Genomic DNA, 26336 nt, shown 5'->3' on the forward strand with positions numbered 1-26336 from the left:
ATGATCTTAGTTAAAGTTGAATATAATTGTCTTGCAATAACGGTGTTATCTATTGTAATTACGAAATATTTTCTCGTCAAAACGAGATATGAGTCATAACGAATAAAGATCACATGTAATACCGGTAATTTTCTTCTAATAAAATTAATAGAAGATCTCGTAATTACGAGATAAGAACGATTGTTTTCTAATAACAATATAAAATACATATACATACATTTTAGAATGTCTTCACCTGGACCCGTCATTTATTAAATGACTTGATTTATATAAAACTGCAAACTCAGCACGAACAAAGCATGGACAACTATTAATACATACATCATAAGGCCAAGTTAAATTTTACTTTTTGTAAAGGTACTTCAAATCATTTATAAATATGACAAAATGAGATTTGTTCGAAACTTGAATATCATTAGTGTTTAAAAACCTTTTAACTGCAATAAATATTTATATGCAATCTCTAATTTAAACTCTATTTGACTTGGTATTTTTATTTAGCAAAGAGACACAAATCAATGAATTGCCTTTGCCTCAAAGAGGACAATATTAGAGACATTATATAATATCACGACAATCTTGATTTTTTCGTGAGGACCGTGTTTTAAGTCAGAGAAAAGCCTCAAACTATCCATTATGTGAAAGAATGGACACTCTTGACGCGTTGCGCCTCGATTTGTCCATTCTTTCACATAATGGACAGTTTTCGGCTTTTCTCCTTTACTTAATCTGTGTTATTTCTAAGCTTATATGCAGCTTTTAAAATTTTTCCAAACTTAACAATGGTTCTCTGATTTTTTGATATCATAAGTGTAATAAACTTTTCAATTGTTGGCCAATTCATACAATATTTTGGTAAAAACATTTTTCTTAGCTCTCTATATTTAGGACAACAAATAATAAAATGGAACTCAGTTTCAACTAAATTAGTACAATTAAAAAATAAATTGATACAATTTTGACATGTTCTATTATTTCTTTCTACACCATTATATCTTCCTGTTTCTATAGCTAAACGATGAGATGATAAACGAAAACATGTGAGGTGATCATTTTCGCAAAATGTCAAATAATTTTCAAAACCAAATGATGTTTTACTTTTTCTATAATACTCTTGTTTTGTACAGCTATCTACAGAGGCACGCCATTCTTGAGTAAGCTGGTCTTTCAATCGTTGTTTTAACATAGGAAATAACTGACCATCGATATCGTTCTGATAGAAAATGTACCCAAAACCTAATTCATCTAAAAACATTTTCCACAGATTTAACCCATGGTATACAATTGGTTCCATTCACATGTTCTCTTTGATTTATGAATATTTTGTACATGATAGACTGTTTATTTTCCATAATTTTAAAGCAGTATTTTATTACTCTTTCTTTACACATAACTGACAAAGGATATCTACCTAGCTCTCCTAGGACAGCCATACTGATGTCTGAGTTTTTACCCCTAGTATTCTTTTGCAAAATTTCGTGTGTATTTTTCCTATGTCTTTTACATTATATACTCCCCATATTTCTGCACAATATAGAAGAATAGGCATAACCATCCGGTCAAACAGTAAAAACTTAGTTTTAACGTCCATTTTCACCCTTGAAAAAATTGAATAAAGACCGTTCAAAGCTCTCAATGCCCGATCGGATAAAGTTGAGATAGCTTTTGTAAAATTACCGTTACGGGTAAACTTTACCCCAAGGTAACAAAATGAATCGACAATTTCTAACGATTCGTTATTTACAAAGAATTGTACATTAGGTTACAATCTCTTGTTATTAAAAATACATTATTTTTTTCGGTAAAGACTATTTGACAGAGAGTTTGGTTTGGAGTCATAAAGACAGGTTGTACTTGATAGAAAATTGCTAGTGTAGGATTGTTTCGGACATTTTTCACAAGAAAAGAGACCTATTTGGTGATTTGCAGACTTTGACTTTCACTTCCCCCTTTTTTCCTTTCCTTTCCCTTGCATTTACGCTACTTTTTGCATCCCCTCCCCCTTTACTTTTAGTAAGTTTTCGTGGCTCCTCTTTGTTTTGGCAGCCGAATCCCAAGACGGTACTTGATTGTTTTTCCTACTTGTGTGGGTGCGTTTGTAAGCTTGTGAGTCTATAACGGTGCCCTACTGTTTTCTTACGTGTTGCTTGTTCGTTTTTCTGTTATTCAGTTGATCGTCGTTGTGTGTTTATCTTTGGTATATGAGTGTCTGCGTTATCGTGGTTGACGTTGTAGTGCTACTATTTTTAAAGAACATGGCATTCCCTTGTATATTCGTCGTTGTTCAACTTTCCCCTTCGGATTCCTTCCCCACCGCCGACCCCATTTCGCCCCTTACCAATTCCTTCCCCTTTGTCAATATTTAGCTAATATTAATATGTACTTGTTGGATGTTTGAAGCAACCCGTCTGAAAATTTTTTCCATTACAGCTTCTTTTTCTTGTTGGCCTACTATGTAAATGCGTGGCTTTTGGGCAGTGTTTCTGGTGCTCTGTGCTTCCGAGGAATCTACCCTTACCTATTATCTTTTGTATTGTCAAAGTGAGTGAACTGTGCTTGAACCATGGGTTCAAAAGGTAAAAGATCAGTAAAACGCTATGTATTGATTTGTTAGTGATGTGGCCAGGAGAAGTCAAACCAAGTAATGATCCGTCTGAAATTATTCCTAGTGTAAGCAATCCTACAAAAATTCTCGCAAAACGGCATCATTTTGAACTGGTATCCTGTCTTCTCAAGAAAGATCGTAATTTGACGGCGATGAAGTTTATCAAAATCTGATCGTATATCTAAAAAACAATTGGCTAAGCAAAGAATCGTATAATAAGCTTATACTCCTGTAATACCGCTAGTGTTTTGTTCAGATGCCGATGTCCATGTTATACAGATCCTCCATTCAACAATTGATAGGTAACTTTCTTCTGACATGCACATGTACTTTAATTGTTTGACAGAAAGGATGGATAAACTCGAATGAGACTTGAAGCAAAATTACAAAGTTTCTCAAAATAATGTAATAAATTACTAATGATGTAATTAATTATGCTGGAAGCACCATATGGAATGAAGCTATATCTAAATGTTGTATTGTCATACTACCGGGCATAATTTGCAGTGCGGCGCTGTGGCATGTTTAGCAAAAATCTTTTATAAGATGATTTTCATTTACAAGCAGGCTCTTTGTTTTCTTCATTATTTATTTAGCAAAGTTGGTGTAGCACTTTCTATTTTCTTATGATTACATGAAGATCCTAGCATTTTGATAAAAGGAACAGTACAAAAGTGTCTTTAAATATTGAATTTTTACTCAATTCAACGTTGAATATAATGAACGGAAATGCAGAGGCTTGCCAAGCATTTATAGTACATGTTTAGCGCTCTATTGACAACCAACAAATCTTGTCTTCACTATAGAAAACAAGTCGTTTGACAAATTTAATATATTATGAAATAATATCGACATCAAAATTTAATACTCTAGTGTATTATCATTTTTATATTCATGCTTTTTTCACTCCAACGAAGTAAACATGGTGATCAATTAGCATCCTGAATCTGAAAGTTTTAACATGTTATCAAAGGAATCCGAGAAAAAAAAAAGAAAATAAATAAAAAAAAGTGTAACTAAAATTATCACTTGTTAAATATCATATTTATGTCATGTGAACGAATTTGTTTGTGCAAAAAAAAGTATCAAAAAGCATGTCTTGATGACTTATTTGCTGTTGCATGAAAATTACAATACTAGCATACAGGAAAAGATGTTGATTTATCAAGTTATTTGAACCTGAAATGTTTTTGGTAGTTCATGAACTTTAATATTTGGTAAGATATTTGCATGAACCCTTTGCAATTTTACTATTTATCTGCTGTAACATATAGAGTTAGATGAACGGGGTCACTATGACCATACTCCACATTCTTGTCCGTTACCATTAACTCTCGAAATTTCTAAAAATGTAATATTTAATCTTTCGAATCGGCAACCTCACGCGTATTGTAAAAAATATAGTCTGTAAAAAAGTACACTGAATGGCATATAGTGACAGATCGTAATGATCAAACATGTTCAGAATATATATACTGATAATATCTGATGCAAGTTGCTGTAATTGTGTCTAACTGATTGAGGAAAGGATCAGAACAAGCCATGTATTCAGCATCAAATGGTTTCTGATACATATTCTATTGTCACATATAAATTTGAGAAGCTTACACTTTATCTTAACCTCTTTTTATACTTAACACTTAATATTTTTTTTACACAGATTCAAGTTATTGTGCAATATCTTCATCTACTATTGGAGTTGTTAAACACTCCAGTGACAGCTCCAGTTTCCTCAGATGTGTCCAGTTTCTCTATCCTGCATCGACATAGCCGGGGGCGCTGTCTTCAGTGACAACTCTTGTTAGCTTTCGTAATGTTCACTGCGAGTGAATAGTCTTAATCTGGGACTGGGTTTTCCCAAATCAGTGTAGGTGCACATATTGCAAATTTGTTTAAGTTAAATAATTGAGTTTAACCTTAAATTTACAAAAAAAATCCAAAATCCAAACTGATACTATTTACTTAAGACAGATATGTTAAAGTCATTATGTGTAACATGATTCATACAATAATGTTGAATTTGTCTTCGTTTGTGTGTTTAATATTTTGATATATTTCAGATTGTACAAAGTACAATCTGTTTATAAACTGGTTTGTTTCTGTGGGCAGCGAAGCGTGACCACAGATTTACCATACTACAAATTTACGGTCAAAATGCTTATCCGAAACCGAAGAACAAGTAGTTCCATGTCCTCAATAAATTTTACGTAATTCTAGTCTGTTTAACTTTCAAAAAGCTTCTGAGATTCAACTTTATCAAATAATGCACTGCTTAAGTACAAATTTGTCGTAATCTATATTTTATAACAAAAACAATGCGTATGAAAATGAGCATGCTTGCTTTGTGGGAAAAGATTACCATATACCTTAGAATAAGGTAATGTTTTGTCTGTTCTGATCGGTCATTAATGTAAACAAACCCAAGATGTTTCTTTTTTTCAAAATGGAACCCTTTTACTCTTTTAAAGTATATTTTATACAATTTGACAATATTTTCTACATTTGATCTGTATTGAAAGCAATCATGAGACGGTTTACAACGATGTAAACAGGGGTTCTTATCATTTCGGCGAAAATACTCAAAATATCACTACTCATACGTTTCTCTTCCATTAGTAATCTCGATAGTTCTTGAAACAAATGTAATTAGATATGCTTGTTTCGATTTACGGGCAGCCGCTCACGCCGTATTGTTATAATGTAAATCAGAGTCTGTGGGAAAACCATCGCTTGCATGTAAGCTGTATGTGAGCAGTCCGTCTAAACTAACCATGTCGAAACACAATAATAACATTATAAAATCATTCTGGGAACAAATTCTTATTTTTTTCTAATTTATTGAGGAACGAATCTGAACACAGCTCCTTGTTATTTCACAATCATAGACTACTGGCATTTTGGTATCTCTTCTATGTGGAAGACCTATAATAATTTATACGTCCGTCCTCTTGTCAGTCTGTTTCCAGACACTTTGGTCCATGAAATTGTACAACCTATATTACGATTTTATTTAATCTTGGCACAAGAGTAGTTTCGCTTCTTGTCAGCTCTTTTACCTTGTAAACTATGTCAGCCAATTTTAAAGATGGTTAGTATATTTAGATCATCAAGTCGACATGCAAGTTATGTTTAAATTGTGCCCGTCCTGTGTCAACGTAACAAATGAAGTTCAAATATTTGAGTATTTGAGATCGGTCCGGTCCATATTTTCTTAATGCATTGAAGAATACTAATGAAACTTGGAAAACAATCTTCAACTCATCTAAACGACGCGCGAACCAATGTTCTTAGTACCATCGCTCAATGTCAAGGTCACACTTGAAAGTCAAATGTTTGAACCTTGGATTCCTAAGCCATGCATTTGTAATTCCATGAAGGATTCGTATTAAACTGAGATGCATGCCCCATCTGATCATTATCATATATGAATTTTGATGGAATATTCAATTCATCCAGACGAGGAGCAGAATATATAGAAGTTATACCTGCGAACAACCATGAGCTATCGAATAGTATCGAGTTCGTAATAGATAGCGCTAGGACTATGGTAGCGGTAGTGAAATATAGAGGAAAGATGTTTTTTCCTTAACAGATTTCTTTATTTATTAATAAAATATTTATTTACAAATAAAATGTCAAAAAAATAACAAATATCAAAGAATCATTGATTAATGTAAAAACAATACAATATTAAAGAAGCATATATATTTTGAGAAATGCCACAGTGAAATGGTAGAACTATATTTTGAATATAATTATGCATATAAAAAATTAGTTATAACAATATATAAAGGTTTATAATTGCAATTTTAGGATTTGTCTGCTCGCGAATTTATTATAACTAGCATCATGTACTTAAAGCTACATACCTTCTGATAATGATTATTACACAGAAAGAAAATTTCATGTGATTTTCTATGTTTTTTGAGATTTTATTTGAATATAAACAACTTTAATAAAATAGGTAGAAATCTCTCCAGAGCGTTAGGCACGCTACTAACACTTGAAATATTATTACTTGAAGAGTTTATGCTGTACTTTATATTCAAACAATGGTCTATCACTTTCGATATCTAAAATCAGTTGCTATCTGCTTTAAAAAGATAAAAAAGAAATGTTGATGAGCGTCTGGAGGCATCTCCTTTTAAATACCTTTCTGCAGCCGTAAACTGAAAATATCATGCTGGATGGTAAACCTAGGTGACCTTCAGAGTACTGTTTTTTTAGACGACACGAGTGGGAACCTGCAAACTTTTTCTCTCAAAATATCCAAAAAGGGATCAGTGATAGCATATCAGAGAAAAATAACAATTCGGCCCCAGAGACTCCCATTTAATTATACAAAATCGTTAGGGTTGAAGTGTATTATGCTATAATAATTATTGACAACAGTCCCAGACAAATCGCATCATAGGTCAGACAGACTAATGGCAGGGCTGCAATTTATGGGTGGTCTCAGAACTCTGAGATGGTGTTAAACTAAATAGCAAAAATATATTTACACACAACAGAGTTAGGCTAAATTACATTATGGAACAGGCACTGTCGAACATTCTGAACACATTTCTTTCTATGGTTAAAGTATGCGAACCACTGTTACTAAAATATTACCCCACTTCTCCGTGCGAGTGTAAGTAATTTGAAGATTTCTTATGTCTGAAACTGAATTTCCCTTTGCAATTTTTCGGCTGAGAAAGGGTCACCTTTTTCTTTGTTTACAACAAAATGCCGAGTTTAAAATGTCGAAAGGTCATAATAGAACAACAATAAGACAAAAACGTGCATATTTCAAAAGTATTATGGCACTAAACGGCTTTATATACAATGGAAGTGCATGCATTTCACTTAGATATTTTAAATGACAATCTACATAAGGTATTTTGATTTTTTTATATAGTTTTTGTTACTTTCTTCTAAATGCTTTGAAAAGATGACGGTATCATAATTCCATATACAATCAAACTTGTTCTAAGGACCAATATCGACTGAATATCACAGCCATATAACTTGCATTAAAATATCACCGTTTTCTGTTCTACAATGTCACCATTTACTCATACCGTTGACTTCCGAATAGAACAATTTCCCATGTTATGATAAAAAAATTGTTAAGAAAGATCACATTTTCTTTCCGAAGGGTGGTTTTTGTAGAGAGGTGTGACCTATTTAAAAGTTGACAAAAACTCTACAGTATGTGGTAAAATGGCATATAAAGAATAGAGGCTTGATACAGCAAACAATGTTTACTTCGAGTTCAAATGTAAGCTGTAAGTTAGTAGTATCTCTGTGTTTTAAATTGAAAGCGATCTGTCCATCATTTCCTTAGTGTTTCTCCTCCAAAATAATAACTTACAAGAATTGAGGTCTGTTTTATAACCAAGCAGTTTCAGATTCTTATGCATCAGTTTTACATGACAGAACTCGAATATGTTTGGACTGAAATATGTTCCGGCATATTGTTCTACAATAGTGAAACATCGGGTATTTCCGTATTCTCCGTACAATACAATATAATAATATAATAGCATAAAGGCCGAGGTGATCAGATTATTTGTCCTAAGGTAATGTGAGATTGCACGACCTGTCAAACATTTCATAAACATAATATTGATACATGGTTTGCGTCCTTTGTTAAATTGTCCGAAGACACAGTTGTTAGATGTTATTTGTTGTATAGGCAGGTGGCGGTACCGTAGGCACGTCTTGAAAACCTGTAAAAAAGAAATAATATGTGATACAAATGCAGTTACACAAAGACAATTCATGTACTCTTAACTGTCTGTCTGAGGTCCCTAAGCATCCTATGCACTGTTTCCCAATGCACTGATTATTGCCTAAGCATCTAAAATTTGAGCTAGAAATAAAACTCATTAAGTAGAAAGCGCTGAACATTATCTGTCATGGGAAATTTTACTTGTCGAAAAAATATCAAATTTAAGCCGCTGTCAGAAATTTTACTACCCAGTCTTTTACCCATCCCAGCAATTTGATTCGACAAGAACAGCAACGAGAAATAAATACAATTTTCTAACTTTCTGATTTTCAGCACGCTTCGTTTTAATTTTTCAATCCATAAGTCTTATCTAGTTGTACCCTGATATCTTAGCCGGAAATGTATATGACGTCACAACCGTAGATTTCATCAAGCGAAGCAAACGTTCTCAGCGACGTTGTGACGAGGATAATTAGGTCAGTAGTCTGCGAAATATGTGGGATGTTGACAGTACATTTATAAATTGCATACTACATGTATACCGGTGTAGAGAATGGCTATAGGGTATAACCACCGATGCCTAATAGAAACGGTTTTTTGGGGCAATGCCTCCAGATTTAACAAACCGTCTTTCAATTTTCTTGTCGAGCTTATGACCAACCTGACAACACACAGAAAACAAGTTCCAAAGTATTTACCAAACGTAACTTTAATATTGCATTTTGCAATTATATTTTTGATCCAGATATCATTAAATAGATCTACACATTTTATATTTACAACAGTATCTGAAGAAAACTAAACTGCATTATAGTTATAGATCTACTTAAGCGTAAAGAATAATAAAGACGCTTGATTTGATCACGTGATCGATTCTGAAACCGACACATGTTTTGATCATGTGACCTATTCTGAAATCGAATAACTAGTTTCAATACGCTAAAAAATCAAAGCGCTCAAAGCGCTGATGGTGGCTGCTAATCAATGTTTAAAATATTACAAAGAAAGCGACAACTGAGGAATTGTTAATATAAACCATAAGAATTTTTTTTTGCATTTTTTTTAATATTCGGCTTTGGTTTCAAAATTAATCCCTTTTCACTGCCAGTCATTGTTTACATACACACTGATTCAGTCTTTAACGAATAGTTTTGATCCTTTTTGATTATTTGTGACAAAAACTAAAACATAAATTACATCGAAGATGTTTTACTATGAATAAAAAGTATAAACTTTTTCTCCAAATCATTCAGCTTTTAAGATTTCTTTTTAAAGCTTTTTGGCAGTGTCTTTCATGAATTATTATACACACTGATTTAGTCCGTATCAGATAGCTGTGGTTTTCATGAGACTTTTGTGAAAGAAAACAACACAATCATGCACCACAAATGCACTTCAGAATGTCAGTTCTGCAGCCAGTGTATTTTAGAGGTGCATTAATTATCACTCCATCTGTTATACTCAAAAGTTCGCTAGACATAACAGCAGGCTTCGCAAAAATGCTGGACATTAAGTCAGACAAACTTACAACTTTAGTCAGACCGAGAAAAAAAGTCCAATATAATTATGTAACTGGCGAAACGAAACCGTTTTAATTTATATACATATATTTGTATCCAGATATATTGAGACGCACCATGAGAAAACCAGCATAGTGCATTTGCGACCAACATGGATCCAGACCAGCATGTGCATGCGCGCAGTCTGGTCAGAATCCATGCTGTTAGCTTTCAAAGCCTATTGCAACTAGAGAACCCGTTAGCGAACAGAAAGGATCCTGACCAGAGTGGTGTGCGGATCCGCAGTTAGATCTGGGTCCATGCTGGTCACAAATGCACTATGTTGTTTTTCTCATGGGGCGACTCGAATGAATTTAGTTGAAATGAGCAGAATCTGTCTAGAAACAATTCAATTTTTAAGTTGGTCAAATCTGTTATCCGACGACTTGCTACAGTCTGACAGATTGTCGTTTCAAAAAGGCGAGTGTTAGTATCATCGCTGCGCCCACTTTCACGGGCTTACAAGTTGATGAAATCGTGATACAGTAGCACCATTTAGTCAAAGCGAGCTTGCAACACTTCTCAGCTTGCGCGACCTGTGGGTTTCCACGTGGATATTTCGTGTTTTGTCAGACGAAATTATACCGAATACATGTGTATCTATGCATACATATAGTATTTGCTGAAGGAAGATTATCCGTGAGGGAATATTATTTAGAAATCATACATGTCTTGGATTCTCACGGCAGGTCACATTGCAAACAATATCGAATGGAATTTAACTGACTGTTCTTTTAGTTTTGTTCACTCTCGTGTTGCTAAGCATGTTTAAGTATATTTTGTTCTTGATATAACGATGAATTGTACATGTTCAAGTTATATAAATAATTAAAGTACTCTCCTGTTCATAAATCATCTCACTAAATTTGCGCTAATTAGTGTTGATTGGCAGTATCAACGACAGAGGAAATCCATATCACTGCTGATTATCGATTTTCTATAAATAGCCTAATTAACATGTGGTCATATTTTTGCGTGCTTGAAACGAAAACGAGACAATGCAGTCGAAAATTCAGTAACATTCTTAGATCACTAGGGTTGCATTAATATAATATCTTACAATTTGATAGCTATGACGAACATTTAAGTTTATTCTGACATATTTGAAAAGTGTTACAACTTGCTGGAAAAGCTATCAGAGGTACAAACTGGTATTGTCTATGGAAATGTTTGGAAACTTTTCCGTTGAAATTCCGTTTCTATTTTTAGCCACGGATTATTGCTAGCAGAAGGCACTGTTCTTTATTAAATAAAGCCTTAAATTTCGGGAGTTATACATGTGACACTGCGGTTAGGAAACATTTTTAAATTGTCAGTCTGGATTCCCAGGTTTCTGTATATAAGTTACCTTTTCTACGTTATAAACTACGTGACCTCTGGGGCAGTACTATGCAAAAGCTAATCAATATCATCGCTTCAGTTCAGGTAACATGAGGTCATCATTTATTCACGTGACCATAAATTTGCACATTTGTATTCATACACGTGGTTGTTTTAATTAAAACGTTGACTTCAGTTTGTATTGATTTTAGTCGCCGAATTTACATTAAAAGTGGTATTAAGGCATATATTGTAGCTTTGCATATTCTGCACGTTGTGTAGATAATTGTTTAGCTGGAAAGCTTGGAACTATTTTTGGTTGTGTTGTTAGGATGGTCTTAAGAACTGACAAGATTTCTCAAACGGAGTATTCTTTTTGACACTGGTGGCAGCAGCCACCAAAAATGTGTTCTTGATTCTGCGTGAAAATAGCAACTACTAAGGAATTGCAACGCCACTGATAAGCCGATAGATTATTGATTTTTTCATCGCCGTTCCTCGACACCGTTGTGGATGTGTATTATGGAGAAACTTTATCTGTTTTGCGGCGATCACTTCCGTTTATCAGTAGGCGAATCTATAAATATGCGGCAACATCCTATATATCCCGATTCCGCTCTGTTAAAATATCTTTTCCGTGCAGGTGTTATTTCTAATATATTATTTCAGAAAATACAGTGCTGAAATGAAATACTTTTCACATGTCTAAGAAAATATTTTCAAGAGATATGTTATTTATAAAAATTAATACTATATAAATAATAATAATAATAAAAAAAAATAAAATAAAAAAACAGTTTTTACTTGAAGTAGAATAGGTAGAAAAAATTCATTACTTAGTTTGAATTTATGACTTATTTGGTTAGGGAAAATTAATTTGACAGTTTGATCTTTTATAATTATCATAATACATGTATCTAATCTAATAATCGGCAGTAGATTTTTTATCTCATTGTTTGAAATCGTAAAATCAATTATAAACAGATTACTTCTGTTTTACACCAACTATTAAGAACATTTTTGAGTCGGCTAAACGATGAAATCGTTTTGACGAGTCCTTGCTATCCAGCGATTCTCTAAGTCTAAATGGACCAAAAAAACACAGTGAAGGGATGTAGTTCCATTAGATTTCTCAAACTTCAAACAGTTCACTGCATGAATGAAGTTAAGTTATGTGAATTCCCTTTGCTATGACCAATATACGATGTAATCTGTCATATTTATGACTTGTAATTGTGCAGTACTCGAATGTAACTCATTAAGTATAAATGTGCATTTTATGAATTGCGCAGGCTTACAAAGCTTGCGTAACATCCAGCGAAAGACAAAAAATAGTTCCACAGGGCTCCAGATAAGATGCGTATTAGCGTAAATTACGTATAAAAATAATGCAAATACGCATGTCTAATAATTTCAAAGCGTATAAAAACGTATATAAAATTACAGAAATGCACACAATGCTTTTTTAAAAACAAAATCTGAATCGTCTGGATGCGTAAGGTAACATAGCCGATCCCGATCAGCCTTAATTCTCCCACATTGAAAGTATACACGCATCGTATGATTTCTATAAACTTTGCGTGGATTTCTACACACACACACATGAATTTTGCAGTCAGTAAACGGATAAATTATCGGAAGAAGAAGCTCTTACTGGTTTGTTTAGTTACTACAGATATTTAAAATGATTTTAATTCTTATTTTTCGAGAAATAAACAAATCGGCGAAACATTAAATTGTATTTTCTTGTAGTTTTTGAAATCGAAAGTAGATCGTCTATGTTTGGCTGCTTTCACGAAACGAACAACTTTTTTATGAAAAGATTTAAATAAGAGGTAATTTAACCGTAAACTTCAATGTCAGATACTGCCAATTGCAGCTAAATGTCTTCGTATTATCACAATTTGTAAAATATATTGTTGAAAATGGAGAAAAGTGTAATCGTATCCGGATATAATATTTTGGGTAAATATTGAGCTGTGTTATGAAATTTTAACATTCATGTAACATACATAATAGATATTATTGTAACAGAAATGATTCTAGAATTTATTTTTATTACGCCTACATATAATCTATGTCAGACTGGTATTCTAGTCCTGAGGCATGATCTGAAAGTAAAAAGATGAAGTGAAGTCATACTTTGGATATTGTAATACTAGAAAGAATCTAGATCGTAACCTTTCTGGAATTTTGACTGGTTTGGATAATTTACTTACGATTCTGGTTCGCAAAAAAATGAAACCGTCACCTATTCTGCTTTTCATGATGACACATGGCTTGATTTTTGCAGTCAGTAAGCAGATAAATTATACCGAGAAAGAGCTCTTACTGATTTGTTTAATTACTACTGATGTTAAAAATGATTTTATTTCTTATTTTTCGAGAAATAAACAAATCGACGAAACATTAAATTGTATTTTCTTGTAGTTTTTGAAATCGAAAGTAGATCGTCTATGTTAGAGTGCTTTGACGAAACGAAACAATTTTTTTTTATGAAATGATTTAAATAATTTCACCGTAAACTTCAATGTCAGATACTGCCAATTGCTGCTAAACTGTCTTCATATCATCACAATTTGTAAAACATTTTGTTGAAACTGGAGATTTTGGCGGTATACTGTAAACCTAGAAATGTTTTCGCGCTTTTTAAATTAGTGTCTTTCGCGGGTAGTATGTTTCCGTGAAATTAAATAGCCGTGAAAAACTCTGATCTAACAAAAACGCGAAGGATTCTAGCTTCAGCTTAAATAGATCGCTATAAAATTGTTCTGTACTTTCACATACCTGGATATTAATAGCTAAAATTCTAGTACCATAATTGTATAAAATGAGTGCACAAAATTAATCCACTTTAACTCAATTGATTGACAAGTTATTTCTCTATGATGTTACAGCCTTTTCAATATCGATCTGTCAGGCAAACAGGGGATAAAAACAGAAAAAAATATGCATCTATCGAACGACATATAATGCAATTTGTAGTCGGCAGCCAATGCGATATACACATGTATTATTTGTAAGTAAAATATTGTGTCTATTTCTGCTAAGTGTTGTTTAATCTCCTAACAAAAGATACTGCTTTAAATGGCAAACAAATGATAGTGTAATAACAGCAATGTACTGACTGTCAATAATCGGGTGTGTGAAAAACCGTTGACACGGATGAAAAGGATTGGGGTACATTTATAATTAAAGGGTACAAAATACTGAACGTTTTCGAGAATACTATAAATGCAAGTATGCAACAATTACCTTAGTATATTAAATACGTTCACTTGAGACTTCACTTTCGCGGGATTCGCGATTGATATGATTCCGCGAATATTTGTATCCGCGAAAATGTCCACGTTCTGAAAAACGCGAAACATAGTATCCGCGAACATTTCTAGGTTTTCAGTAAAAGAAAGTGTAATCATATCCGGATATAATATTTTGGGTAAATATCGAGCTGTGTTATGAAATTTAAACATTAAAGTAACAGACATGATAGATATTATTGTAACAGGAATTTATTTTTATAATACATACATAGAATCAATATCAGACTTATATTCTAGTGCTGAGGCATGACCTGAAAGTAAAAATATGAAGTGACAGTCATTCATACTTTGAATATTGTAATACTAAAAAGAATCTAGAGGTAATATTTAGAAATTGAAACATAAAATTTTCAGTTAGAAATCGCACCAAAGGCTGTATCAAGGGTCTACATTTTCAAACTTTCCTTGTGGTGATACCCCAAACCCTAATTGCAGGAGGGGGTATCCTCCCACACCCTCCCCCCATATTGTCACTTAACAGTTTGATACATTTGCCCTTTTACCACCTGCCACAATGCCCATTTCAAAATCTGACTGCAGTTCAAAGCGGGAAGGAACATCCCTCCCCAAACCTACCCTGCTACCGACCACGTAAAAATGGCTCAAACATTTTTTCAGCCCAGTCTGGGCCTGTCTGTCTACATGAATCAAAATGGATAATTGGAAGTACATAGACTTGGGGACTACTGACATGGTTTTGAAGGGGTTAACAGGTCTGAAATAGAATAAATGATGGTTTTAACTAAAAAAGAACTGCATTTATTAATATTGGTTATCTTTTCCGAAATTGGTAGCTAGTCCGAGTAACTTCTCTTAGTTTCGAATGCGCAATTTTCCTGTCAGTGTAAACATTCATGACACTATATATTGACACTCAGCAACATTTACATATCTTTAAACGCAAAAGTAAGTATACTTTAAATTCACATCCCTTATAATATGATTGAACAATACCTAGCGTGTGACACGGTTATTGTCAGGCCCCTTATCTGTAAAATATCTGAACAGTTCTTTCGTCCATCCGTTACAAATTGTATGTGGCAATCCGCGCTATAAAATTTCAATATATAAATTTTCATATTCAAATTTTATCATGTGCGAATATATACCAGCCGATAATTGCCTGTTTTGAAAAGGCCGGAGGCAAATGTTTACTGTAAAAATATTTATAGTCATGGGCAGTATCTTAGTGTCACCTGTCAAATTGTAGTTTGTACTTTAAACATTTTTATTTTTGCGAACCATTCTTCAATTTCAGAGAAATATATTGGGTTTAAATACTTGTATAATGTCAATCAAAGTTTTACTAGGCATCGATTGAATGTCCATTTCATCTATTGTAACAAAATATCTGTTAAGTTGGGGGAAAAAACTAAAACCAAACTGAAACTGGTAGACTATACTACCAGTACATCAATCATTAGCCGACTCTCAGGCCCTTCAGGCCTTTGATTAAAGGCATATTTATGTACTTGGTTGGACCGTCCTTATTTTGTGATTGTATATTATGTATAATTATATATTTTGATCTCGAAATCAGCTGTAAATCGTTAATCAAAATGTCTTGTCCACACAAGTTGCATAAAAATGAATTGAATTTCAAATAGTTACTAAAATTTAATACACAATTGCACGGTGCATATCCATATCGGCGGACTCTGCGAAATATGCTTCATCGGCGGTTTCTTGCGTCGGCACCGGCGATTCTTTGCTATAAACAGGTTGGCAGTTATAAAAAGTCAGATATACACACCAAATTATTTAAGCTATAATGTTTCCAGACAGTCATTAGCATAGAGCCTCTCTGTGCGTAACGCAGAGAGCCTGCCTGTGCATAAAAAAACTGGTATGCAGAGAGACCGCCGGTGCAACGACAAACCCGAAAGTAAGGGGTTTTGAAAAATTCCATTTACATTTCGGCTTATTTATCTTTATTATTTGGAAGAATATTGATAAATGAATACAAATAGTGCGCTTGATATGTATGATATCAAAGCAAAAAACTGGTTAAAGACTGTGGAAAAAGTCTGGCTAGTGTTCCATGTCAGTACACCATCAACATATTTCATCGAGTTGCGACCAAAATCGCTGACAATTAAAAAGTAAACACTACAAAACATAGAAAAGACAGTCTAATGTTCCGTGCTCTACTTATTTTTGGGCAGCATACCTATGATCATGGATGGCAGCTCACTTTTTCGCCTCCCATACCAACCTAGGCACTGTTTATAGCAAAATTAGCCGGTGCCGACGCAAAGAAACCGCCGATATAGCAGATTTCGCAAAGAGTCCGTCGATATGGATATGCACTATGAATTGGAGAGAGCATCCTGAATATACATGTCATCTAGGGAAGGTTTGAATCCATAGAGATGTTGTCAAAAGTTATGGCATTAGAATCTTGCGGGCATGCAGTAATTTCAATAGCAACACCGCGCCACCGCAAATCAGGGGAGATATATTTTTTTTACTTTTTCCAGAAATCCGACCTCACTATAGGGCCAATAGAAACGCGCTTATTCTGGAAAAGTACAGCATTTCCCAAACTGAACATGTGCCCGATTCTTAGTCTAAAGATCAGAACATTATGTATATGACATGTTTAACATATAATGTTTGGGAAATCCTTGAAAAAGGACCGAGAAAAAAATCATTCCCAGATTTTTATATCAAAAAACGCCATATTCTCTGATCAAACTGGTATTTATCAGCAGGAAAATTATCGTTTAACGTAAAGAGTGCGTTAAATACTGTTATTATTGCGCGTACATATACGTATTTTATCATTTTTCAGGCCGAGTAATTTTTGCTATGGGAGGTAATCCGCCATTCCGCGATAATAACTTGCCGCAGGTGCCCGTTATATTTTGGCCTCATTTTCTTGGTAATTATCCCTGCAGATGTACATTTATGTTACCAGTTTAATGTATTTCATCTATCTGAGGGTGCAAATGGTTTCTGATGGTGATATTCGAAGGCAGAACCACCAGAAATCATGTTCTTTTTCAACGGGCGTTTCGTATCCTAATTTACTCGAACCTAACTGTATACGGAAGTTCGGTAGGTTCATTGATATGGCGAATCACGGTTTTCGCAGTGTTTAATGTATTTCTTATATTAAGATATTGATAGTTTGAAATACAGATGTACATTAAATAACCTAAAATTGAAACAGACAATGTTATTTTGATCAACAAACATAACAAACAATATGAATAATAATAGCATCATATATCATGTATGTTTTTAAGAAAACAGTTACTGAATATTAGCAATAGTTGGAATGGAAAAAGGTAGATCTATAAAATTATTTGTGTGTTAACTTATGACGACTTCTTATTAAAATGATGCTTATTTGTAACAAAACAACATTCCTGACTTTTTTTAATTGATAAGTATTGTACACATTAGAAAACATAGCCTAGTTTGTTTTCAATGTCAGTTGAAGGAAATCCTGTTCCTTTAAACTTTCACATATTGGAATATTTTGACTTTCTTTCCAAACTTTCATAAAGTGTTACAAAGTTTGCCTGTTTCTGTTAGACTATCAAGAACACACGATGTTAGGACATACAGTGCAAACAGAAGTATTGAAGAAATTGAAATACATTGTATAGCTTTATATATCTTTTACATTTTATCAAACCTGGCAATGAAAGGTTTTTGTTTGTCGATGAACAACTGATATTGAACAAGACTATATTTTTTATCTTTACCTTTTGAACAAAATATAGAAGTGTATTGAACACAAAATTAATAAATTTTATTGTTGTGCACTGCTAAAGTTGTGACCACTCCATTTCTTGCCACACACAAGTGCATTACATAATGCCTGCATTTACTTCCCTGACATGAATGGGTTACATCAAGGTTTGAAACTGCAAAGCATTGCCGCCATCAGTCCTCTCAGTACTTTGATTTAATAAGACATTTGTATGAAATATTTACCTGTGTATGGAGTCATTGGGTAAGGTGGAGGTATAGGTGTATTATTCTGTGTTTGGGAAGATTTTTCACCTGTAATAAAAACAACACGGTTACTCATGGTACGCCTGATACAGCTTGAAAAAATATCTCAGTTATTACAATGTAAAAACATCTTTGCTGAAATGCTGTAAAAAATATATCCGGAATTAAAACACAGTTGTGATGTAATCCTTTGTTAGTTTTGTCCATTATATAGGTTATTGTACCGATACCGTTCTATACACACGATTATTTTACTATACCTGTCCATTATTAACTTGTAACTGTCCATTCTTAAAATAATGGATACTTTAAGAATGGACAGGTACAGGTTAATAATGAACAGGTATAGTAACAACATTGTACGTTGAGAGGGTGTGAGTACATCAACCTTTGTAATTCGAAAGTTTCGAAATATAAACTGCAACGTTTTACAGAACTTGTAACTGCAATAAAAAAAAAACGCTGAAGAGACCCAAAATCGCCCCACAAATTATCAGTCAAATGAAAATCAAACAATTTGCCAAAAGTAATTAAACCTTCAACCGTTAGAAAGTAGTAAAGTCCTCTTTGTGTACTCCTAAATCGCAATAGAAAAGTATCGCAGATATACACCTGGTATGGTATGTCGAAAAGGGGGATAATTTTGTTAAATTGCAGAATGGGTTATTGAACCTGTACAATGTATATCAGCTCATGACAACTGACAATTGTGTAAGTTTCAATCCATTCCCATGAGTGATAGCATAATTTTGTAAAAAACAGAGTTATGGAACCTGAGCACTGCATGTCAGATTATCACAATGAACAAGTGTGTGACGTTTCAATCCATTTCCATTAGTAGGTACTGAATTATTAGCTTACATATAAAACCTTAATCAAAAGTTACACAAAATAGAGTTATGGAACCTGTGCAGTGTAACTTAATTTATCACAGTGAATAAGTGTGTGAAGTTTCAATCCATTCCCACAAGTGGTTACTGAGATACTAGCTTACATACCAAATCGGGACGCCGACGCGGACTCCTACGCCGCAGACGCCGACACATGGATAAAATAAATAGTGGAAAACCACAGGTCGCCTAACACGACATAAACGAAAATTTTGAAGGCTCGGTTTGATTGAGCTTGTTCATGGACGGCAATGGAAGTGCAAGCTACCGTCCACGTTCTCTAGCCCCGGGTGGAGCAGAACTTAACATTTACACATGTTATAAGTACCAGAATGTAATTTGGAGACATCCGCAGATGTATTCATACGACTGTGCACAAGGAACCATCAATGATGCACAGAATGCAATTCCATGAAAAGCGGCTTATGGTCCCCAGATAAAAGAATGGCTGTGCCCTAAACGAGAAAACAATGGGCAGAATTAAACAAACTCGAGTCCAAAGGCTCCACCTATTCTTTGAATAGTCCAGCTAAAACACATTTTTCCTTTCTTTTTCAAATGCTGCAGACCTATCTTTCTAACGCAGTGTTCGTGTAAAATTGGTTAAATTTGTGCCATAACTGACATTTGTTGCAGTCATACCAAGAAATGTGCAATTTTACCTTTCTACTACTAAGACAAAAAAAAAAGTTCCCTAAAGTTTTACTGCACGTTTCGGTATTAAAAGAACATTTAGCCATGATTAGCCATGATGATCTTAGTTAAAGTTGAATATAATTGTCTTGCAATAACGGTGTTATCTATTGCCAAAACGAGATATGAGTCATAACGAATAAAATATACCGGTAATTTTCTTCTAATAAAATTAATAGAAGATCTCGTAATTACGATATAAGAACGATTGTTTTCTAATAACGATATAAAATACATATACATACATTTTAGAATGTCTTCACCTGGACCCGTCATTTATTAAATGACTTGATTTATATAAAACTGCAAACTCAGCACGAACAAAGCATGGTCAACTATTAATACATACACCATAAGGCCAAGTTAAATTTTACTTCTTGTAAAGGTACTTCAAATCATTTATAAATATGACAAAACGAGATATGTTCGAAACTTGAATATCATTAGTGTTTAAAAAACTTTTAATTGCAATAAATATTTATATGTAATCTCTAATTTAAACTCTATTTGACTTGGTATTTTTATTTAGCAAAGAGACACAAATCAATGAATTGTCTTTGCCTCAAAGAGGACAATATTAGAGACATTATATAATATCACGACAATCTTGACTTTTTCGTGAGGACCGTGTTTTAAGTCAGAGAAAAGCCTCAAACTATCCATTATGTGAAAGAATGGACAATCTCGACGCGTTGCGCCTCGGTTTGTCCATTCTTTCACATAATGGACAGTTTTCGGCTTTTCTCCTTTACATAATAGTATGAAAAATCTATGATTCTATATTTGTTCTGAAAAATTCTTGTTACCAATATTACGACTTTAATATAATGACGACGGAGAACTAATGCTGTCAATTATTTAGGACTTCTTAATGAGCGTTTATAAAAATATGTCATTTTATATATTTAAAAGAGACCCCGAGAAAATAAAAAAAAAGAATCACCCTCGAAGCCAATAGGCCCGGAGGAATAGGGAGGGGCCCCATTGACGGCAGAATTGCCAATAGTATCGTAGGTATTCGGTCCGTCAGCAGTTTGTGGGTAAGACATAGTAGTATCATAGGTATTTGTCCCCTCAGCAGTTTGCGGATAGGAATTCATACCTGAAACAAATTAGTTCTACTTAAAACGTATACAAACATTCATCATAAATGATCCGGAAAGTAAAGTTGCATCGGAATGCGGCTTCGACGAACAGTAGCAAATTCAACCCTTATACCCCAGCTACAGACCCAACTACCCCGACTCCCAGAAAACAGGTTTGAGAAAGCGATGTTGTCAGTGACACATATACCAGTTAGTCACTTATTAGCGTAATATATTGTCTCCCATTAAAAAATGAATATGTAAAATGTTTGACGATTATAATGATAAAGACATTGCCAGTAGGAAAATAAAACGGAAAATTAAAGGAAGTATTTACCTTCTTTTTGACCATACTGGAAATCTATACCCGTAGTATATGGTTGGCTCGTACTATATGGCTGACTCGTACTATATTGCACAGATGCAGTGCCTGTGTGAAATAAATTCATATTAATTAAGCAAGTTTTCATCTTTCATCAGGTTTCTTATTTATCTTAGATGCAATAAAAACTGCAACTGCTCTCATGCTGAAAATGTATTTATCTTCAATTAAAATCAAACACCTCACGGGACATAGATATTTGGCGCGTCAAACCACAAAGAATATTAAAAGACTGAACTGTAAAAAGATAGTTAAAAGCAAGGAAAAATAGCATGGTTAAAAGTATAAGTTTAAAAGCATCTATCAGTCAGTTTAAGGTGAGACACGATCAATAAAGCAAATGGCTGGATTGAACCGCTCAGGGGTTGGGAGATGGACAACAGCAGGAGGAAGATAATTCCAGTGATACACTGTTCTGGTGAAGAAAGAATACTGTAAGTAATCTGTAGTTGCCGTGAATATCTTGTAACTGAGTGAATGGAAGTGACGTGTTGGGCGAGTGAAGGGAACTATGAAGCCTTCTTTGGGGATGGCAACTAATCCGATTAGTTGACTATCAATACGTCTGAGATCAAGGCGGTGAAGTTTGAGGGATTGTAACATGTCTGTTACACTGGAGGTTTGACGGTAGTCTGCCATAATCCAGCGAGCTGTCCGTCTCTGGACAACCTCTAATTGGTCTATGAGGGTTTGGGTATAGGGTGACCACACTTCAGAGCCATATTCCAGCTGGGGTCTAACGAGCGTCTGGTAAGCCATGAACTTAATGGGTTCAGATTTGACCTTGATGTATCTGCGCAGAAACCCTAACGTTTGATTTGCTTTCTTTGTTGACCTATTGATGTGGGCTTCCCATGAAATATTGTTTGATATATCCACGCCAAGGTATTTGGCCGAGGTGACTGATTCGAGTAGGACTACATGGAGGTAGTACTCGGTGGGAATAGGATGTTTCCTTCTTTTCTTTTTCACGTGGATAGTTTGACATTTGGAAGAGTTAAATTCCATAAATTCCACTCCAACTCCCACTCTCCTAACATTTTAGGTCATTTTGGAAGGTAACTGATTCATTTGCAGATGAAAGTGTGAGATAGACTGCTGTATCATCTGCAAAGAGACGGAGTTTGGAGTTAATATTTTGTAAGAGGTCATTTATATAAGCTAAAAAGAGCAGGGGACCAAGAACGGACCCCTGGGGAACACCGGATGGGACCGGGATGGCATCGGAACTGGTGCCATTCAGGACAACTGATTGGATACAGTTATCAAGGAAACAATTAATCCACTTGAGAGTTTGACCTCTGACTCCATAATTGTGCATTTTCAGTAAAACTTTCTCATGGCTGACCTTATCGAAAGCCTTACTGAAATCTAGTAGTATGAGATCTTGTTTCTTATCATAGACTGCATTAACCAGGTCATTAAGTAACATTACTAGTTGAGTGACAAGTGATCTTTTTCACGAAACCCATGTTGTAGGTCGTAGAGGATACTGTGCTGGTGAAATGTTTTTTACAACTGAAGAGGAACAATGTGTTCCAATACTTTGCACAGAACACATGTTAGAGGAATAGGCCTGTAGTTGGCGGGGTTTGACCTTTAACCTTTTTTTTTTTTGTAAACAGGGACAACATTAGCTGATGGTAGGGATCCCTCATCAAGGGATTTCTGGAATAAAACCTTTGAGATTGGGGCAAGTTCTTTAGATAAAGATTTAAGTATGATGGGTTTTAATTGATCAGGGCCGCTAGCCTTATGGGAGTTTAGGTTATTGAGAAGTTCCTCTATCCCATTTGAGCGAACATTAATTCAAGTTTCAAGTTTCAAGTTTTAAGTTTAATATCTGGCATGTCAGGGATGAAATTACCATTTTGATTCAATTTAACAGACAAGTCTTGTTCAATCCGGGGCTAGAAGGCATGGACGGTAGCATGCATTTCCACTACCATCCATGAACAAGCTCAATCATACCGAGCCTGCAACATTTTCATTTCTGTCGTGTTGAGCGACCTGTGGAGTTTCCACTTTTTCTATTTTGCAATTTCATTTTACAGTATGTAAGACTTCATTAGCTTCGCAATGTCTTCCAACAAGTCTGTCTTTAAATATCGCGTTTTTTTCTTTAGGGATAAGTATTTGAGCACAATGAAAGGGGATAGGACAATACAAAGACACACCGTATTCTCAACTCTAAACGATCGAGGGGCGCCTCTCCCAGGCTTCCCCTTTCTTCCTGTATTTTATATGTTGTTTCAACCTTTTTTCAAATTTGTTCAATTACACAAACTAAAATAAATTGCAGTTAAGTTTATAGCGAGACCCATCATTAGAATATTCGACTTATGACTTTTACGTTCTTTAGAGGCCGTTATATTATCTGTAGATTAAAAGAAAGAGGTCGCCATCAGTTTTTTTATTTCATAGGAGTTATCTTTTATTTTATTCTGCAGTGGTCGTAATCTGTTGTTTTAGCCAATAGATGCCGTCATTTATCACTTTATTCTACAAAGGTCTTTACCTGTTGTTTTTATCTATGACAACCATTATCTATTACTTTACACTAAGAAAACCGTTTTCTATTGTTGTTTTTTTCTACAGACGTTGTTATGTGTTGTTTTATTATATATATATATATATATATATATATATATATATATATATATATATATATATATATATATATATATTAACATAGTATTTTAAAAGAGCCTGTCTTCACATTTCTCAGGCCGAAATGGCGTTTTCATAAATAGATACTACATATAATTCAATGAATCACATTTTAAAATGTCTTTAGCGTGAAAGATTTTTTAGAAGTCCGAGAAAAATATCATAATTTTTGGTATGTGCCTTTTTAACAAACTTTGAGACAACTTTAGTTTATAGATATTTATACCTGTTTAAAATGGAACTATATTACAAACCTGTTGTCTGATTGTTACTGTACATGGTTGTATTCTTGCGCTGAGCATCTCTTCTTCGTTTTAAACAAACACAGTAGACCACAACACCCACAAGAACTGTAGCGGCAATAACACCAATTACTATACCGACAATTCGTCCCACAGCCATACTACAAAATATTAATATTATTATCTTAGTATATATTTTGCTATTAATACAGGCAAGGAAAACTAACTTATATGCAAAAATACATTAGGAAGAATCTGTGTGAAAAAATGAAAGACTAAAATAATATTTTAGCATTCATGCCATGAGGCCAGGCTGTATTCAATGTATGAATCCAACGAGTCTCTTTCAAGAGCATAAACCAGTCATTTTTTACCAAGTCGATTGGCATGAAAGAAAAATCACTAACAGAGTGATTTTCAGAATTGAAATGTTCAGATACATTTGTAGGAGTATCAGGAAAATGTCTGATATCAAATTTATGGCTGTTCATTCTTTGAGAACATTTCTGATGTGTTTGTCCCACATATTGTAACTTACACTTTTTGCATGTGATTAAATAGATAACATTTTCAGACATGCAGTTAAGATTTTGTTTACCATCGTAAGTTTTTAAAGTTTGAGAGCTTGTAAACTGTACAGATTCAGTGATATTATGAACCAAGATATCACTAAGATTTGTAGGTCGCTTGTAAGCAATAATTGGTTTGCATTTAACCAGGTTGCGTACACTGCTTTTCTCAGATAGTTCAAAAAGCCCCCAATATTTATTAAGGATCTGACCAATGTTTGGTAGGGATGGGTTGTATATGCAAACAAAGGGGATAATATCATCTGTGTTCTGCCTGTGATTGGTCATGGCTTCTTCGGTTGACAATGCTGATGCTTTATCTAAAGCATCATCAAGGATATGACTTGGATAATTACGATTTTGGAAATACGTTCGCAATTTCTCCAATTCATTTGTGAACAAATCATCATTAGAAATGAGACGCCTGTATCGCTTAGCTTGGCTATAAGGGATCCCTTTCTTGCATGAAAGAGGGTGACAGGATGAAAATTCAATGTATTGATGTGTATTGGTTGCTTTTTCATGAACAGAAAAATCAAAATTACCATCTCCTGTTCTACCAATATTAACATCAAGAAATGTAGCTGTATCTCTTGAATAACTGTGGGTGAATTTTATATTGGGATGGACATTGTTTAAACTGTCAATTAATTTAAGTAGGTCTGCTTCACTGTGTTCCCATATAAAAAAAATGTCATCGAGGAAACTTCACCACTCTGTTAGTGATTTTTCTTTCATGCCAATCGACTTGGTAAAAAATGACTGGTTTAGGCTCTTGAAAGAGACTCGTTGGATTCATACATTGAATACAGCCTGGCCTCATGGCATGAATGCTAAAATATTATTTTAGTCTTTCATTTTTTCACACAGATTCTTCCTAATGTATTTTTGCATATAAGTTAGTTTTCCTTGCCTGTATTAATATTATTTTTGCTTTGCAATTTTTGCAGGGAATAAGTATCTATTTTTGATCCTATACTATATGTGAATATTACGCCAAAATGGGTAACGTCTTTTGACGTCGTCATTGACGTCGTACTTTCCTGTGACGTCATACTATTTTGTTATTATACTCTGATGAAGTCCAATGGACGAAACATGTTAGTTTTGAAGTAAAAAGTATATTTCTGGAGTTAGTTCTTCGCTTTATCTATTTCTTATATATTTTGCTATAACTTTAATTTGAAGAAAGTTTTCAGCTTATTTTTCAATCGTTTTCTAGTCAGCTTTTCTTTGGAAACCCAATGTCTGGTGTATTGCGGCGGGGGGGGGGGATGTTAAGCGAGTCCTATCACGTGATCTACGGCTTTAGCAGC

At 34.2% G+C, this 26336-nt stretch overlaps 1 protein-coding gene across 1 annotated transcript in view; it reads right to left on the reverse strand.

The window, feature by feature from the left end:
- Positions 1–6182: 6182 nt before the first annotated feature.
- The window catches only part of LOC123539152 (uncharacterized), a 62998-nt gene continuing 42844 nt past the window's right edge, over positions 6183–26336 (reverse strand). Inside the window, exon 9 of the mRNA XM_053530624.1 lies at positions 6183–8316. Coding sequence (XP_053386599.1) covers positions 8261–8316 — 56 coding nt within the window. The 3' untranslated portion in view covers positions 6183–8260. The remainder of the gene's footprint in view (positions 8317–26336) is intronic.

Source organism: Mercenaria mercenaria, chromosome 18, assembly GCF_021730395.1.
Source record: "Mercenaria mercenaria strain notata chromosome 18, MADL_Memer_1, whole genome shotgun sequence".
NCBI lineage: Eukaryota > Metazoa > Mollusca > Bivalvia > Venerida > Veneridae > Mercenaria > Mercenaria mercenaria.